The 17751-nt window shown below is 37.1% G+C and overlaps 3 protein-coding genes and 1 long non-coding RNA gene across 6 annotated transcripts in view; 2 read left to right on the forward strand and 2 right to left on the reverse strand.

The window, feature by feature from the left end:
• Positions 1-6572, reverse strand: part of vps52 (VPS52 subunit of GARP complex) — a 13294-nt gene extending 6722 nt beyond the window's left edge. The window contains exons 1-16 of one of the 2 annotated variants that reach the window (XM_016680181.1): positions 6554-6572; positions 6261-6368; positions 5781-5862; positions 5242-5294; positions 4570-4645; positions 4290-4357; positions 3926-4101; positions 3590-3740; positions 3176-3276; positions 2858-2990; positions 2600-2657; positions 1881-2014; positions 1433-1588; positions 930-1048; positions 639-762; positions 93-188 (exon numbers count right to left, since the gene is read on the reverse strand). In XM_016680181.1, the coding sequence (XP_016535667.1) occupies positions 93-188; positions 639-762; positions 930-1048; positions 1433-1588; positions 1881-2014; positions 2600-2657; positions 2858-2990; positions 3176-3276; positions 3590-3740; positions 3926-4101; positions 4290-4357; positions 4570-4645; positions 5242-5294; positions 5781-5862; positions 6261-6353 (1620 nt within the window). In that variant the 5' untranslated portion in view covers positions 6354-6368; positions 6554-6572. Of the gene's footprint in view, positions 1-92; positions 189-638; positions 763-929; positions 1049-1432; positions 1589-1880; positions 2015-2599; positions 2658-2857; positions 2991-3175; positions 3277-3589; positions 3741-3925; positions 4102-4289; positions 4358-4569; positions 4646-5241; positions 5295-5780; positions 5863-6260; positions 6507-6553 lie in introns of those variants that run through there. The other variant, XM_007569066.2, reaches the window with a different exon arrangement.
• An 11-nt stretch (positions 6573-6583) lies between these two features.
• rps18 (ribosomal protein S18) lies at positions 6584-9981 on the forward strand. The gene is made up of 6 exons (XM_007569067.2): positions 6584-6688; positions 7292-7390; positions 7546-7632; positions 8570-8671; positions 8791-8882; positions 9860-9981. Exons 1-6 carry the CDS (start codon positions 6686-6688, stop codon positions 9933-9935), a joined length of 459 nt encoding a protein of 152 aa, XP_007569129.1. The 5' UTR covers positions 6584-6685; the 3' UTR covers positions 9936-9981.
• Positions 7648-8146, forward strand: LOC107838283 (uncharacterized). Its single transcript, XR_001664342.1, has 2 exons — positions 7648-8020; positions 8099-8146. It is a non-coding gene; the product is annotated as an uncharacterized LOC107838283 (long non-coding RNA).
• Positions 9982-10230: 249 nt separating the features above from the next.
• On the reverse strand, positions 10231-17028 carry LOC103149753 (E3 ubiquitin-protein ligase RING2-A). Of its 2 annotated transcripts, none has more exons than XM_016680182.1 (7): positions 16756-17028; positions 14803-14901; positions 13730-13890; positions 13253-13477; positions 12336-12656; positions 11475-11715; positions 10231-11375 (listed from the first exon to the last, which is right to left on the reverse strand). In XM_016680182.1, exons 2-7 carry the CDS (start codon positions 14878-14880, stop codon positions 11214-11216), a joined length of 1188 nt encoding a protein of 395 aa, XP_016535668.1. In that variant the 5' UTR covers positions 14881-14901; positions 16756-17028; the 3' UTR covers positions 10231-11213. The 2 variants fall into 2 exon arrangements, with proteins under 2 accessions (XP_016535668.1, XP_007569130.1); XM_007569068.2 differs by having other exon boundaries at positions 13262-13477; positions 16756-17027.
• Between the last annotated feature and the right edge of the window lie 723 nt (positions 17029-17751).

A 17751-nucleotide genomic window follows, 5' to 3' on the forward strand; every position in this document is an offset into this window, starting at 1 on the left:
TTTTCCTCGAGGAATTTTAGTAATCGAGGTACTCGAATCATTCGAGGAATCGTTTCAGCCCTAGTGTGAATGCATGTGTGTGTGTGTGTTACCTGCAGCTGGCCCAGCAGAGCGTTGGTCCTCTCATTAGGAAATGTTTGATTGATGCTCACGATGGCGGAGGAGAACTCTGCATACCGCCGAGTGATCTGAAATTAGAAAACATAAACTCACACCACAAAACATTTTCTGATACTTTTCCTTCCACTCAACTTTCCAACCTTGCTAAATAATCTTTGTCATTCAAAGAATTTAATCTCCATTAATATGGAAATAATACAACATAAAATCCTTTCTTTTCTTGCTCTTACATACGAACAGAATCTTGCAGATTTCCATTAGCGGTAAGCCATAAAAACTAAATGGTACTAAACACTGTGTGAATTTATGGAATATATGGATTTCACTTTTAGAATATAATTACTGAAATAAACAACATTTGGATTACATTAAATTTTACTGCAATGCGTCTGCATAATTTTCTTTATACCAAATCACACATCTCATAAAATGTAATTATAAAGCTGGAACCATAACCGATGCAACAGGTTCACTATGATTGAGGCCAGGAGTCGTGGTCTTTGTGTGTGGTCACATACGTAGTGTGGTCTGGTGTCCAGCACTCCCAGTTTCTGAGGGTCCGTGTTTCTGATGCTCTGGATGTTCATCTCCAGAATGAGTTCAAACCTCGGCCACAGCAGCTCTAACACGGCGTCCCAGAACCTGAGAAACAATCACAACTTCTTCAGGTGATTCTAGATAAACAAAGAATAACACAATCATATGTGCATCCCCCAGTTGTTCTTGTAAGAATGACTCCAATGAAAGTGAAGAAATAAATAAAAACATAGAACCATATGATGCACTTTTCATTTCAATGTGAAACTGACTTGTCAAGAGCAGGGATGGTCCTCTTGGCTGTGATGGCTCTGAATCGGAGGATGATATGGATGCAGAGAAAGATAGCGATGCTGTCGTAGCAGTCTGACACGTAGGTGGACATGCTCTTCTGCAGACGGACACAGAGAACAAGATCACTAAAGTTTTAGGCATTTAGTGCATTAGGCACAGTGAAGTAAATAAATAACCGCTTCCCCAGGTTGGAATTGTAAATGAGAACTATTAAATCATCAAATATCACAAGATAAAAAAATAAAATAAACGTTAAAAAAAAGCTAAAATTACATATTTATAAATCATATAATAAAAGCCCTCATCCTGCTCATACATTATTAAGATATATTTTCCATTTTGGCAAATTAGGCTTGCATACGAAAACAAAAATACCGATAGGTGCATTGGGTAAAATATAAAACAAAAATGTGTGCACTCTACATTAGGATGAAACCCATGCAGCTACACAACTGGGGATAAAACAGATGTCCATCCATACCAGGAACATGCTGAGAGTTTTCCCCATGATGCAGTTGAAAAGGTCGAGGGCCGAGTTTCCGGTCACCATGAAGAAGTCACACAGGAAGAGGTATTCTCTGCAGCCGTTGTCCAGCAGGGCATAGTGCTGGCTGCGGAACAACGTCTCATACGGATACTGGGGAACAAAGACAATTAACAGATTACAGATTAGTACAATGTTTCTTAGCCCTAAGCAGAAATGATGCTAAAATACTAATATTTAGATTACAAACGCCATTTCCTGCCCCTCCTTAAATATTAATTTTTATGGCAATATTTAAGAATATTTATCTTTCTGAGTTTATGTTACAAAATAAGGATATAATTATAGTCAAATAATCCTTTTAAAAAATGAAAAATGTTATATTTGTTTGAATAAAATCAGTTTTTGTTTTTACTTTAGATTGTAATTTCAAATGTGTGCTCACCCTGCTGTCCCCTCTCTGAGCTGTATGTGGAACCAGGATGGGACCCTCCAGCTCAGCTGGACTCAGTATTGTCCCCCTCTGGCCCAAAGTGAAAATGGTGTTCCTGCTCTTTAAAGACGGTTTGGAGAAAAAACCTGCAGCTCAAAGTCAAGGATGGTTTAAACAGGGCATCGGTACATCAATGCTGTCCTGTGTCTAACGGACAGTCATGCAGTTGGAGTTCTTCTGATAGGAACTCTTCAAATCAATTGAGCTTAACATTTTAAAACTTTTTACCTTAGCTGACAACATTCAAACAGAGGAAAGTTTTCAGAAACTCAAAAAAACAAAACAAAAAAAACTTCAACATAAAACACAAATAGTTAAATGTTGTTCATAGATAAGGACATAACAAGCTAATGTATGGAAATTCAGTAAAAAAAAAAAAAGTCACTTTATTCTAAAAGGTGACTTAAATGTGCTGAACTTGCAGGATGAAGGCTACACTTCTAGTTTCCTTGTGCCTGTAGCAGAACAGGGTACAAGATTATATCTGTTTTGTTCAATAAAATAAATTATTTTTGCTGTATGAAAATGAAACTCTTTCTAAAAACAAAATACTTTACTTCTGTACTAATTACCTAAAAGAAAATATGTTTCATTTTCTTCTAATGTAATTTCAATGTTTCATTTTTCACGAGCAAACACAACCGCGGATAAAGACAGAAATTGAAGGATATCTTTCTTAGCTGTATCTTCCACTCCCATCAGGTCATCTTTGTCTGCTACCTCCTCATACTGAAACAGAGCAGGAAAACAAATTCTAATATAAAATAAAATTCTTTAAATAAAATGAAGAGCGGTAAAAGGACAAGAGCTTAATGCTTTCCCACATCCTGACGGTCTGTGGTGGACCAAATAAAAAATGTGATGAAGCAGAGATGAACTTATGGAGGTCACATCACACGCTTGTGATTTTTCTTAATGGATCCACTGACCTGCACTTTCAGGAGCCGGCCACTGTAGGACTTGAAGTAACTGTAGTAAATCTTGCTCATAGTGTCCACATACTCATCCCTGATCTCCTTGGCAACGGTTCTTTCATTAGCCAAAAGAAATTGATAGAAAAATCTACAGCAGGACAATCAGAAGGACAACCATCAGTCATTTTCACTCATTTTAGAATATGAAAGAAATGGAAAACGGATGTGGTCTTTTGTTCAATTTACACATTTTAGCTGCTTTGATGGTTTAATTTTTATGTAAATTTGGAATGACCCTTTTCAAAAGGCACCATAAAGTAGAAAAGTACACACCTGTATTTCAGCAGAGTATTCTGCGGGATCTGATAGTTTGTCATTGGTTTCCTGAAGGAGTAGATCTTCTGAAGAATAAACTCTCTGATCTTTGAGACCGCCTGAGGGGGAGAAAGTTCAGTTTACTCACTGTGAAAAACATCGTAAAAGAATCCTAGAGGAGTTCAACTTATACAAATACAACTAAACTCATCCGGGGTTTTAACAGTTCTTCTGAACATTTGACAAATGAGTTAAAAAGTTATGTACGTTGATTACGTCACCCTGAAACATTTCCTTATGCAGAAAGTGTACCTTTAAAGCAATGACTGAAAAGCAAACAACATAAAAGAACTGAAGTTACTGCTGTGATGCAAGGAGGCTCACATGAAACCAAACCATAAAATGAATTTCCACCCTCACTCTGGGGTTTACCTTGAGTTTGAGGCGATCAACAATGTCCTGGATGTCGGAACAGGCCAACGTTTCTCTGAAGCTCAGCTCTTTGGCAAAGTTGATCTTTGTGTTGAGCTCATGAAGCTGCTCGAGAAACTCCTGCTCCGTCACTGGACTTTCCAGGATGGTGCTGTGATGACAGAGGACAACATCAAGCCCCTCGTAGTAACTTTTTAATCGCTGAGTTTTAATACAACATCCCTATGTTTCTTATTCTAATTTTGTCACGAAACAACATGAAATAATTAATAAAGGCTTTATAGAATTGTTGACTGTATGCTCAACATGATTGAAATTATTCTGTCTTAAACTTACGAGATCATGACTCCGGGAACCACCAGCTCGTCCACCAGCTGGCTGAGGTGGCTGCGCACGGCCTGCCTGTTCTTCAATCGGACGTTCATACTGACTGACTGTTGCTGCAGGGTCTGGATCTCACTGCTGATGGAAGAAAGATCGCTCTGAAAGCCACTCAGCATACCCTCCATTCGCTGAGGAAGAAAAGCAAAAGCAACCTATTAAAAATCTGTAACTCAAAAACTAGAAAGATGTTTTAACTAAGCTTTTTCTAGTTATATGAAATAGTTACTAAGAAAACTGCAGGAATGGAACATTTTTTCATTTAGATGTACTGTGGATAAGTGCTATACAAATAAACTGGGCTCAAGTCTGGTCTCACCTCCAGTATGGAGTCACACGCAGTGATCTGGTTGTGCAGAAGAGCAATGTTTTGACTTTCCTTAATGTCTAACATAAATGGGCTCAGGATGGAATTTTGCATTGTTGAAAAAGTAGAACAATTCCAAGTCTCACAAGAGTTCAGTAAACAATTCAATGAAATGTTAGTTTATTAATTGTCCATTTAACATAAACTCTTGGATTTAGTCATAGCCTATGTCTCGGTGCTGATATCTCACTTCAAACGTGAGGGCCAGCAAGTTCTAAAATGTAAAGGATACAATCTTTGATGGAGGCCTGTTCAATCCTCTGCAGCTCCGCCTCCACCTGCTTGGAGTACTGACGTAGGTCAACGCCCTGAAAACAGACACAAAGAGAAGAACTGAACTATTAGAAAACGTGGTTATTGTTGGATTCGTGTAAAAAGATGTTCACCTCAGAGTTACGTTGTAAAAGAGAGCATGTAAAAAATAACTGCTTCATTTTTAGAGGGTTTTTCAGACCTGGTGCATTCTGGCTGACGAGCAATCTGAGATGGTTCAGGACATTTGAGAACATGTTCATTTAACAGTTTGAATTAAAACAAATTACATTTGTGTACATCAATATACTGCATTGAGGCCTGTTGAAATTACAAATGAACAGTGTAGTTACATCAAATATCTTGTGCTTCTGGTTTGTGAAAAAGAATACATTCTGAACCAGGTAATGCAACAGAAAAGTGAAAGTGACAGAGACACAATAATGAATGCCTTCTCTATTGAGTGTGCACTTTATTCAAAATATAAAATTCAGAAATAATAAAGCAGTTAGTAATTGTCACAGTAACAGAAGCAGGTTTTATCCTTTGGGTATTTAAATCTCTACAGTGGAGAAATTAGGAGGATTAATAGCCAGGTCAGTTTAAACATTTAAGTTGTATATTTGATACAAATGTATTGTGATGCTTTTACCGTCTTAAGAGCTTCTTTCACAAGATCATCTTCCAAATTTGCCTGAATATGAGCTGCAGGAGGAAAGAAATAATAATTAAGAAAAATCTTGTAGAAATCTGAGATCAAAAAGACTTTCCAAGACAAGAACTTCCCCTCCGAAATTGACTGAAAAACTTTAAATAAGTGTACAACAACAGCTAAAATATGAAACCATGCCAATGAGAGACTGTAAGAATTCAGATAAAATCAAATATGGTTTATGTTAGCAAGAAAGAAGAATGAAACAGAACTTAAGATGGCAAAGACCAAATGTTTAGTGATTAGATATGTTTACAGACCAATTATGTATGATCTATGCATTCGTTAAATGTACTAAATATTTTTTTCATAAGGAAAACGATAAATGAGCAAAACTAGTTCATTTTGGGACTGTGAACTTATGTCAGGATGAAAAGGTACTTAACTTTTCATGCCGACATGTATACATTAACAAATATTCAGCCCTTGTGAACTAAAAAAAAAGACTGGAGCAATACAGTAATGATCTAGAGTCTTACTGTCCACTTCGTCCAAGATGAACTCATCAGTGGTCAGGTCCAGTTCTCCCAAGTTAAGGTTAGTGATGTCTCCGTCAGTTTTCTAGGGAAAAATAGAAATATAGCTATTTCAGAAAAATTCTCTAAGGGTTTCATCTCATTTAGTGAAACAAGTACTTGCGAGGTATTCAAAGTACAGCAGATAAAACCAAATGTTTATCACAGTGAAAATCTGACTTGCAACACCCTCAATTGTCTGCTCTAGTTAGGTTTTCGTTGTTTGCAATCAACCTGGTAATTAGCTAAGTTGTCGGTCTACAACTTAGCTACAGTTAGTATTTAATACTTTGGTTTTGTCAAACTAGGTGCTCCATAATTTGACTAGACAGTTTGAAGCCTGTTCGGGAAATGCTGGCAGGTACTACTATTACCTAAAGCTATTCTTAATATTTAACTGTGTCCCCGCAAAAAGGCTATCGAGTCAACTAAATGAACTGTTACCTCGTCCTGTAGATACGCCATGGCGATTTGTGTTTGGTTTCCAGTTGTGTTTACGTCGGCTTCAATAAGACCAGCAGGTACTCCCTCCGCCATTGCGGCGAATTTATGCTAACGTAGAGGATAGAAAGGAAAACAAAATCACGAATACAACCAAACTAACGTTCCGCTTCCAGGTATCAGCCATGAAAAAGCATTTAACATTTCTATAAACCTTGTAAGTTATATGGCTTCAGACTTGTGAAATTATTTTATACATATAAAATAACTCTAAAATGTATATATTTTTTCTTTACTTAAATTGGCTTTAAGATGCGTAAAATCTCATCGGACCCACTAAAACTGGAGGACCGATTTCCTGTCAAAAACTCAGCCAAAGTCTCGCGAGATAATAGCGTCTTCCTCTTTGCACGGAACCTGCTTCCAAGATGGTGAGTAGATTTTCGACCGATCTAGTATGGTTTTAAAATCTTTAATCATCGAGCTTATATCTACTTTATTTGTGGTTTATTTGTCCACATTAAATACTATGCATGTTGTGGGGATGAAATAACTTGAAATCGTTGAAATATGAGGCATTGTATTTGAAATACGGTATCCTATGTTATCAACGCTGGTTAGCTGTGAGGAGTCACTGAAGCTAAGAAGCGCCAGTGAATTTAATACCTACAATTTTCATTGTTAATTTCACTAAGACACACGTTTCACGTGACAGTTAAAGCAGTGATAACTTGGTTATATATTTGAGGTCCAAACATACTTATATCGCCCATAGACAGTTGTGTTGGGGGCTTCAATCGCTGAGCTAACTACTTTGTTAGCATTAACAAGAGCACTACAAATGGAAGCCTGTTGATTGCATTAAGATTTGCATTTTTGCATTTAGTTTGATTGAACAAGTTAAACATTTATCAACAGATTGTATCTTGCATTTTGCAATGCTGTGGTCTTACGGTAGTTCTGTTGCTTGAATTCAGCCTCTGATCATCTCTTTTCTTTTAGTGATGTTTTCCCTGTTATGATTATGATTTCAGTCTTTGGTCATCCCTGAGAAGTTCCAGCACATTCTTCGTGTTCTCAACACGAACATTGATGGTAGGAGGAAGATCGCCTTCGCCATTACAGCCATCAAGGTATATTTGAAAAAAATAATATTTTTAAAATATTTGACCAGTTTTATTTATTAAACTTTGTGCTACATTTGAACTTAAATTTTGAGCTTGCTGCACTTGGTCTCTTTTGATTGTTCACATAAGAGTATACTAAATTACTGTTTGTCTGATTTAAGGGTGTAGGCAGACGCTACGCTCATGTCGTCCTAAGGAAAGCTGACATTGACCTCAACAAGAGGGCTGGAGAGCTCACTGAGGAGGAGGTAAGCATAGCTGCTAAAAACTGAAAATTATTAGTTCCAAGTCTGGCTAGAAATCTTTTTTTTTTTTTTTTTTTTTTTGGACAGATTACCAAATTAAATAAGAATTATTGTTGTCTTGAAAACTTATATATAGTTCAAATTTGCTGTAAAGATGTAATTGCCCTACCATTTTGTGCTTTTGAAGTTTTGGCCTTGACCATGTGTTTGTTCCTGCTTTGCATTTATTGTGTACGCATTTTAGTAGTTGGTTATTTGAATGAATTTTCTCAAATCTACTCAGTCCAAGATGTCGTATGGAGGTTCTTTAGACAGCATAATCACAACCTGCTTTATGAACAGAAGCTCCAATAAGGTTGAAATGCAGTTGCCATTGCTCTTTGCCCTTCCAGTTGACTTCTTCCCAGTAACTGAGTTCTTTGTGAGATGTAGTTGAAATATTAAACATTTCAGCCTTTTAGAGGATGAGATAATCCTCTAAACATGAGTAGCATCTTATCGGTGGTTATAAAGGAATCAAAACAATGAACACTGTGGGTCTTGTTTTTCATAACCTGATTTTAAAACATTAGGTTCTATCTTAAATCTTAATTAGCTTTTAATACGATCTATTCAGAGTTTCTAGTATTTAATCCTCAAAATAATAAAAATATTTTAAAAGCTAAATATCGTTGGTTCACTTTAACTCTTTATTTTTTTGTGGTGGTGGTGGTTATTGAAAGACTGTATCTGAACAAACATTGAAGCCATATGTTGGTAAAATAAAGATTTGATCCACAGCAGATTCATGTTTAAAAATAAATAAATTTACATCTAGGCAAATAGGCTGATCTTTTTCTGGTAGAATTCAAGCTCGCTCTTATTTGCTGCCAACTATTAGTACTAATGATGTTATTTATGTAAATGTTTGCATATATATGATTTTATTTTATTTTTATAGGTTGAGCGGGTAGTGACTATCATGCAGAACCCTCGTCAGTACAAAATCCCAGACTGGTTCCTTAACAGGCAAAAGGACGTCAAGGATGGCAAATACAGCCAAGTAAGTTGTCAACAGTATTATGAATGATTTTGGACCCAATGAGACACTACAGCCTGAAATGCTGTAAAGGTTAAGCGTTTCCTCAGTTAATCACGGATCACTTTTATGTGCATCTCTAGGTCCTCGCCAACGGTCTGGACAACAAGCTGAGAGAAGATTTGGAGAGACTGAAGAAGATCAGGGCTCATCGTGGTCTCAGACACTTCTGGGGGTAAGAATTAAGAGCGTTTGTCCATCTAGAAGAACAAACATGAACATCTTGTTCACCAGGAGCTGCTCTGTTCTCACACCAATCTTGCCATTTTTAGTCAGTTCATTTGTAATAGTGCAATGAAGCTAAGATAGAGAACAATATTGCAGCTCAAAGTGTTGAGGCCCTACATAGACTGGCAGATTGGTTCAGCTGAAGATTGTTAAAATACAGAAGGTGAACAGATGTGAGTGGTGCAGAGAGCCTGTCCTGGAGAGACTTGAATTTCTCTTGAATGATTTTGGTTTCTATGCTGAATACTTTGCACTACATTAACTAAATAAATTGGCTTGAAAGAAGAGTAGGCTGGCGCTCGGTTGCTCAGTTTTTAAAGAGCGCATGGACCATGTGGAGATGTTGTCTTTGACGTGGTTGTCCAGGGTTAGATTCCCGGTCCCAGGCCATTCTCTCTTCTCTTTCCTGTGTACTGCTGAATAAAATCTATTTAAAAAGCCATTAAATTTAGTTTTGCTATCATGTTAATCTGATTAGCCTTCTAAAGTATTGTCCTTCTCTTTAAAAGTGAAGTTTTTCTGTTGCATATTGTGTAAATATCCCAATGCAAATTGGTCCCTGTGTGAAAGGCAAGCATGTCTATATGACAATGGAAAAGGCATATCTCTTTTACTTATGACAAATGGCATATGTAAGACGTATAGCAGTGTAGCTTTGCATTTCCTTTTGGAAGTTGCATTGTATTTACTGCATACACTTTTAGTTGGAGAATATCCTCATTCAACAATCTATTTTTCTATACATATATTTCAACTTTAGTTCGTTTTGAAGTATTGTGAAATTTTTACAGTGCTCTTAAAGAATATTTGCCAAGCAAAACATAAAAAAAAAAAAACCTGCCCTTGTTGCTTTAGTTTGTTTCCATAGATGAACTAAAATGAATTAGTTTTAACTTTTCCTGCATCTCTTTTCTCTATCTACAGTCTCCGCGTGCGCGGTCAGCACACCAAGACCACCGGCCGTCGTGGTCGCACTGTCGGTGTGTCCAAGAAGAAGTAAACTCCCTGCTTCCCTTTGTTTCAATAAAACACCACAATTCACAAAATGTACCTGTCCTGTTTTTTTTTGTTTGTTTGTTTTTGATTCAAATAGTCATCCTGAAATTGGTTTAAATAGTTTATTTTCAATTGTTCAGAAAGAGTGACTTTTGTAACAGGAAATAATATTTAATTTACCCATTATATCCTGAAAGTAGGTAAACTATGGCTGCAGGAAATATAAAGTGCAAAGAAACAATAAGAGTTGAAATTGTTCAACTCGTGTTCAGCCTTCATAAAGAAGGCCCATGTATGGCTTTTTTTTTTTTTTGTCTTTTAGGCAGGTGTAGAAACATACTGTATTAACTAAAGCAAATCAAAGGGGTGAAAAGAGTTAAAATACGGAAAGAGCTGAAAAATTGTTAAAATAAGACTGTAAAACGGCAATAAATCATTCTGCCCATTTCCAGTTATATTACAGCAAAATTATTCAGGACAAATTAAGACTTGAGCATTCTAAATACGGTTGGATAAATCTACATATCTATATTAAAGAAAAGCTTCAAAATGTACAATTTCCCCACTCCCAATGTATGTTAATATTCAGAGCTGTTGCTGCAAGTTTGTTCACTCAATGTTGAAAAGTTACAGCTGTGAATTAGTCATTACTGCCACAATAGTACAACATGTAATGACATGACAGCTGGATGAGGAGCTGGTAGGAGCTTCAGTCATGTGGTCTATTAAAAGTAGATTTATATATAAATGACCCTTCATCAGGATTGCAAGACAAAGAACTTAAGCAGGAGAGGAAAAAACATTAACTTTTCAGAATTAATTTTCTGAAACTATTTGGGATGACCTATGCCTTATCAAATGCCCATCATGACAGTAAATCTAAAGCACCAACATGTTGAAAACAAGTAAAGGAAACATAAAATAGCTAGAATTAGAGTCCTCTGATTGTAATGTAACCAAAACAAAGAATGGTACATGATGCAAAGATTTTTGGAGGAATACATTAGTCAACAAAAATTTTATTAAAAAAAAGGAATGAAAATGCAGACTCCTGAAGGAGGAAAAGTCTGCTGACCAAAGTGAATTTTATTAAATGTTTTTCTTTTACTGCTGCAGATTGCATCATCTTTTCTGTTTATGATCAATTCCTCCAATTCAGGTCAGCCGTCAAATGTGTCAAATAAAAAGTACGCAAAAGAAATCAAAGAATAAACCAAAATTAATGCTAGATTGCAAACAAAACGGGTGTTTTCACAGCAGTTGACAGAACGGGGTTATGACCTCATCCATCCTGCGGTGGGGGGGATTTCTGCTGCAGCTGATGCTGCTGCGCTGCTTGAGGCTGCTGCTGCTCCTTGGTGGGAGCGTAATAAAGCTCCAGCGGCTTTCGGACCTTCCAGTATTTCTCGTTGACCAATTCTAGTGTCAGAGAACCGTTGAGCGTCTGAAAGGAAAAAATAGGTGACTGGCTTGCAAGATTTTCTTTATGCATAAACAGACATTTAATCCTGAAGATGAGAGAGGATTTGGGTTTGTTACTCACTGAAAACTGCCCTCCCCTTGTTGTTATGTAGATGGTGTATTGTTTCTCACTGATGTTGCTCAGACTTGTCCCTTCTCCACTCCTTGACGCTGCTCCAGTTTCACCTTCTCCCTCTGCTCCTCCCTCCTCTTTTCCTCTGTTCTCCGTTGGTCCATCAGTCCGTCGTTCCTCGAGAGCGATGCGCAGCGCGAGGTACTTTGACAGATGGTCCACAGTGGCGTTGGCTGTTGTCTTCACATATCTGTCAAAAGAGGGAAAGATTAGTTGTATTACTATTACTATTTATTACTATTAACAGCACCATATTTAAAGATTGTTTACTGTTCAACTGCCAAACAATTAAGCTGGTCATAAATTGATATTCTTCAGAATTTTGTAGGAAAGAAATTGTTTATCGCAGAATGTTAATCTGAAAGCAGCAAAAGAAAACATCAACATGCAATTAAAATTAGAATTGCTGGATATCACCTCTAAAAAGCATGTATCCATAGCTAAGTCTGTCATTGCATGATAAAATAAAATGACCTCAATCTTTTCCGTTCCCATAGTTTATTGTTTCTTTTCTCTGTTTCTACCAAAAATTGGATAAACTCTTCAGTCTGGCGCTTTGGTCTCAACTAGCACTTTCTTTGAAGGACAATATTTTCGTATTTAGATCAATGTTTATTGATCTTTGAGAATGGGCTTATGCATTATTATGCCATTATATTAACTTCAAAATGGTCTCAAAACAACATTATTGTTTATCGCAATAACGTCTGGGACAATTTATCGTCCAGCAAAATTTGTTATTGTGAAAGGCCTATTCATGGTATAACACACTGTGCTCTTTGGATGCAACATGAAATGTTCTGATCTTACCTGGTCTGGTTGTAGTCGTTGCCATGGACCAGCTGGGGGTGTGGTCTGAACACCAACTCGATCTCTGAGGCCGGCCCCTCCTTGTGGCGCCTCAGGGGAGGAGTTGGGCTCCCGCTGTCCGCCTCGGGGCCTGAGCCATCGTCAGAGGCACGCTGCCGCTTGCGGCTCGGTCCAGCCTCCGGGGGAGTTTGTCCCCTGGGGTGCGGCGTGTTCGAGGGGGCAGAGTCATGGGACAGGTGTGAGCGGGAATCACCGTTGTCCTCACCACCGCTGAAAGTGGTGTTGTCGCTCTCTTGAGTAGGCTTCTTCACACGATGATTCCTGTAAGGAGCAGGGAAACATTAACAACATTTTAAAGTTAGTGTTGTTTAAAACTAATAAAGATGTTTGTCCTCATAATGATTCCCTGGTATCGCAACACAACAGCTTTGAACGTTTTGGATTGAAATTGAAACTGTGCCACTTGCTGGCTCAATGCATTAACACAAGGGGGCAGCAGAAGGCTGATGTGAAGTCAGCCTTCACATCAGCCTTCTGCTGGTGTGAAGGATGTATATATATATATATATATATATATATATATATATATATATATATATATAGCAAGAATATATTTTCAGCAATGAATACCTGAATAAAATACATACAAACAGCCTATGATGATTCTGAATAATCAATATGAACCCAATAAAAGATTACAAATTCAACTGGCAGTTTCTCTCTAAACCTTTATAATTTGTACTTTATAATAGTATGTAAGTTTACTACTCTATTTACACCAAGTCAGCAAAGATGTCCTGGGAATGATTACTGTAGAATAAACTGTCTGGTGATACTAAAAACATTTTCATCTAGGAGGGGGAAAAAATAAATCATTCGCCATGCGCCCTCCTGATGACCTCCCTTTCCTCCCCCACCTCTCGGACCTGTAGCGGGCCTGCTGGCGGAGCCCCTCCTCGATGCTGGAGCTCAGCGCCTCCTTGTTGTGCAGCCTGTTGAGCCTCTCCAGGACGGTGCGCTGATGGGCCTCGTACTCGTCACGACTCGGGTAGATCTTTGAAATAAGCGCGTCAAAGTTTGAGTCTCTGCGCAGTGAACGTCGGGAGACCAGTTTCTTCCTGCAGGTTGGGCACTCTTTGTTCCTGAGGTGTCATAAAGATAAGTTTTTTTTAAATACAATAAAGTCATTAGTTATACCTGTTTTGCACAAGTGTATATATGACACACTTCCATTCAAAGATATACTAAAGTTGTCCTGTTTATTCTCAAAATCAGATGTACTGATAGTATTTATATATTCTTATATATTCAATAACTGCTCCACATATTGAGCAGTTATTAAAAACTTTCCACCCTGCATTACTTCACTAATGCCTAATGGCAGTTGTGCTCACCCAGATCGCAGTGCAGTGACAATACAGTCAGAGCAAAAGCGGTGCAGACACTCTTTGGTGGTCATTGTGTTCTTCAGCATGTCCAAGCAGATGGGACACATCAGCTCACTGTGCAGCGAGCGAGGAGACACGGCCACTTCAGTTCCATCCACGATGGCCTCCTGTGCACACACAAACAAAATTCTGCTTTGTTCTGTTGCTTTACAACGTAACAATCAAGGAAAAATCCAATCTCAGAAAACCTTATGGGGGAAATTAGTCAAATTCATACAAGTTGATTTCTGTGGACCTGCTTTGAGTAAATTCAATCCATTTCCTGTAAAAGCCATCTATTTACATAGTCAAATTCAGATGCTATCAGAAGTAATCCAATTTGGAACATTTCATAACGTTTTGTTTACATTTGGTTAAAATGATCGAGGCAGAATTTCTGCGATCAGTTCAGATAAACCCAATATTCATTAAAAATATGTAAGATATCTTACATATTTGGAGCTGCTGAGTTTGAGATGAGAGAATTCAAAAAACTAAAATTATAATAATAAAAAAAAGGACAAGTAACAAAACTTCACAGCAAATAAAGACAATAAATTCAAACATTGTCTGCCAATTTTATGTATTCAGGTAATCAATTGAACTTATGATCTGTGTTTAAATGTATTCAAACTGACTTTAGAGGTGATAAATCTTCTCTACTTTGGCTTTTTCATCACACATAAGAAAAATGATTAGTGACTTTAAACATAGATTGCTACAGGAGACGTTACGAACTCAGTCGGTCATCGTAACACACTTATCCATGATGTCTTTGATGTCATACAGGCGAACTTGGACCCTTCTTTAACACAGGCAGCCTTTGTCTCAGCCAAAACATAGCTGAGGCATTAATCTCTTTCTGTAATACACCCCTTTGAACTGTGGAGTTTTAACCCTGTTAGGCCAGCTCCAACATATCTATGTCCCATTCGAAACTGTACGCATTTCACCCTTTTAAACATGACGCAATGGTCACGTCAAAAAAAGACTTACAGACAGCTTTATGAATTTCCTTTTTGTTTGGTGCTACCACTTACCTGAGGGCTCCTGTGTAGTTCATACAGACTCAGCTCCCAGGTCTTACTTGGTGTCTGGACATTTACAGGAGCTGCCATGCCTGCTGTTTCTCACAATTACTGAATTAAAAAGAGAGAAAATGAAACATTATATTCTTAGCAAGTTTTATGTTTGTTTTTTTACCCCATAAAGAACCACATAGTACATGTTTATGTGGTTATAGGATTTGTTACAGAAAAAAACAGGTGGAAATCCTTCACCACAAGAACATCACTGGTAGGATATTGTATTTCAAGGCAGTATATCTGATATTCAGCATAATCATTACATGTTTGGCAAGTTGGATAGACTCCAACAGGATGTGAGGCCAACATGTGATAAACATCTTTAGTGTTTGAGATGTTGGAGTTCATTATGGGGACAATGTTTAATGTCGGGAAAACATAGATTAAAAGTAAGAAGTATCCTAAAATATATTTCTGATATCAATATATTAACATCTTTATTGTCTCTGGATTGGAAGATGGTGTTAATTGAAATAGAGAAATTCAGTGTTTGATGAGTAATACTGTGGAAAAGCTTTAACTACTCCCCATTTTTATATACTTTCATTCAGCAAGACCTTTAACCTTTTAAAGTGGTTTTGTGCAACAGCTTTCCAGGTATTTTGTCCCTGACGTTGGCAATATACTGTGTGACTTTTGGAGGATTTTGTGACTGAATAGTTGGTAAAAATGCATCAAATAGAAATAAAGAATGAGTCAAAAGGCAGAAAAAGTTAAAAGAAACATTTTTAATAGACTACAAGAGACTGAAGGGTTTATGTGCAGAGATTAAAAGAAAATCTTACTCCTTAGAAATAAAGTATGAAAAAAACTTGGTTGAACTCTTGTTAGTTGACTTTCTTAAAGTTTTACTGCATTTAATTTTTTAAGAACGTCCCCATGTGTAATGAAGTTTAAGCATTGACATTTTTAAGTTTCAGAGGTTTTTATTCAGGAATACATCAAGTTTATGTCAAAAAGCCTAAATATGTTCTCAATATGTTTTGAAGACCTGGGCAGTCTCCTGGCTATGAAACCAAATCTTCAACATTTCGATACCTTGGCTACTGCTGCATCATGTGCATTGCCCTATTTTAAATTTCCTAAGAGTTGACTATATTATTATTGAAAAGCTCCATTATTGGGGACACAACGCAAATTGCGGTTTTTGTTATTTTAATCCTTTATTATCGTTGCAGTTCACTGGATCTGATCGATCTTCATAGCGACTTAGATTTAACGCAAAATGCCTTGAGAGCAACTAGTTTACGGAATGTTTTTTTTTCTAAATACTCACAATTGTGGACCATAACAGCATCATTGCTGTTAAGAAAGTACTAATTCATGCTTTCTTCAATAAATATAACTTAAATTTATCATTTGGTTTGCACATTTATTGTACCGTTTATGCATCATCTAAAATCTCGAATGTCACGAGATTTTAGATGATCTAAAATCATCTAAAATGATTTTAGATGATCTAAAATCATCTAAAATGATGATTTTAGATGATTTTAGCACAATTGTGTTTAACAGCACTATTGTGCTGTTAAACACAATAGTGTTTAACAGCTATTGTGTTTAATAGCTGTTAAACACAATAGCTGTGTTTAACAGCTATTGACTGTTAAACACTGTCAATAGCTTAAAAGAACTCAATATAGTTCGCTGAAAACTGTCCCCAAACAGTTCTTGAATTCGTCATTTAGAGCTCATGCTGTTGAAACAGGCTAATTTGACAGTAAGATCATTAAACCCCAGCAACAACGAAACCTTAGACGTCATAAGTTTCTAACAGTAAACAAGTACATCAACTTTTATTCTTCCCCGTTTCTGACTGTTACACGCAAAATTCTCGCTATTAATCACTTCATGCAGCTTTCAGACAAAACAAAAGAACTAAATGGGTCGATCAAATCGAAAACTCACCTGACGTTTAACTGACGGACAGCTGACAGGAGCAGACACAAATACACACCACTTCAAGACAAACTTCTCACTAAATACCTCTAAACACACACACTGATGCGTATTTTCTGCCCGGGTCTTTACACAGTCGAAAGAGTGTCCCGGCTAAGCCTCGTCTGGAGGATAAGTAGCACAGAAGAATCAAAAATGCAACATTTTTCTCAACACCAACGGCTAGTTAGCATTAGCCGTAGCCATGTTTCTGCGTCGTCTTCTTCATACGTCATACTACCGCACTTACCTAGCAAGACTGCCCCCAACGGACAAGCCATGTATTGCAAAATAAAATGCCGAAAAGCTTATTTCCAAATGATAAGTAAAATACAAAAAATCAAGCTTTGATTTTTAAGTAAGTTTTTAAACCCTAACTTACATATTTAAATGGACTTACTGACATAATTCAGCTGGTTCCTTTGTACTTGAGGCATAAGTTTCCTGCGAACTGAATTAATCCTTATGCTTTCCTTTTAATTGTGTTTGTTTGCTTTGTGTTCGGCTGCATCCTATGTACACAATAGAGCATTATGGCCGAAGCTTCAGCAGTCATAAGACTTAATAGCCAAACAAACAAACAAACAAACAAACACACAAACAAACGCAGTAAGCATTTAAATTCCTACTCGTATGTTTTATTTCATTTCTAATTACATGCAGTTTTCACAGCCTTGATTTTATTTACACAATTTTATTTGTACGTTTTGCAATGTCCACTCTGAGATTCATATCTTTATATCTCGCTATTTTATTTTTACAGACATGTCTGTTTAATAACAGACATGCGGCAAGAGGACGCGACTTAAGTTCAGGATGGCCGCGCCGAGGTCTGACCTTTGTTTGCTCTCATCTATATGCGCCTCACGACGTCCAGTAGTATATTATTTCCAGTAATTAAACAGTGTTATCTGCCCTGTGTTAAATGCTCTTAATGTCCAGTGTCTTATTCTATAAACATTAATA

This window comes from Poecilia formosa, unplaced genomic scaffold (assembly GCF_000485575.1).
Source record: "Poecilia formosa unplaced genomic scaffold, Poecilia_formosa-5.1.2 Scaffold235, whole genome shotgun sequence".
Taxonomy (NCBI): domain Eukaryota; kingdom Metazoa; phylum Chordata; class Actinopteri; order Cyprinodontiformes; family Poeciliidae; genus Poecilia; species Poecilia formosa.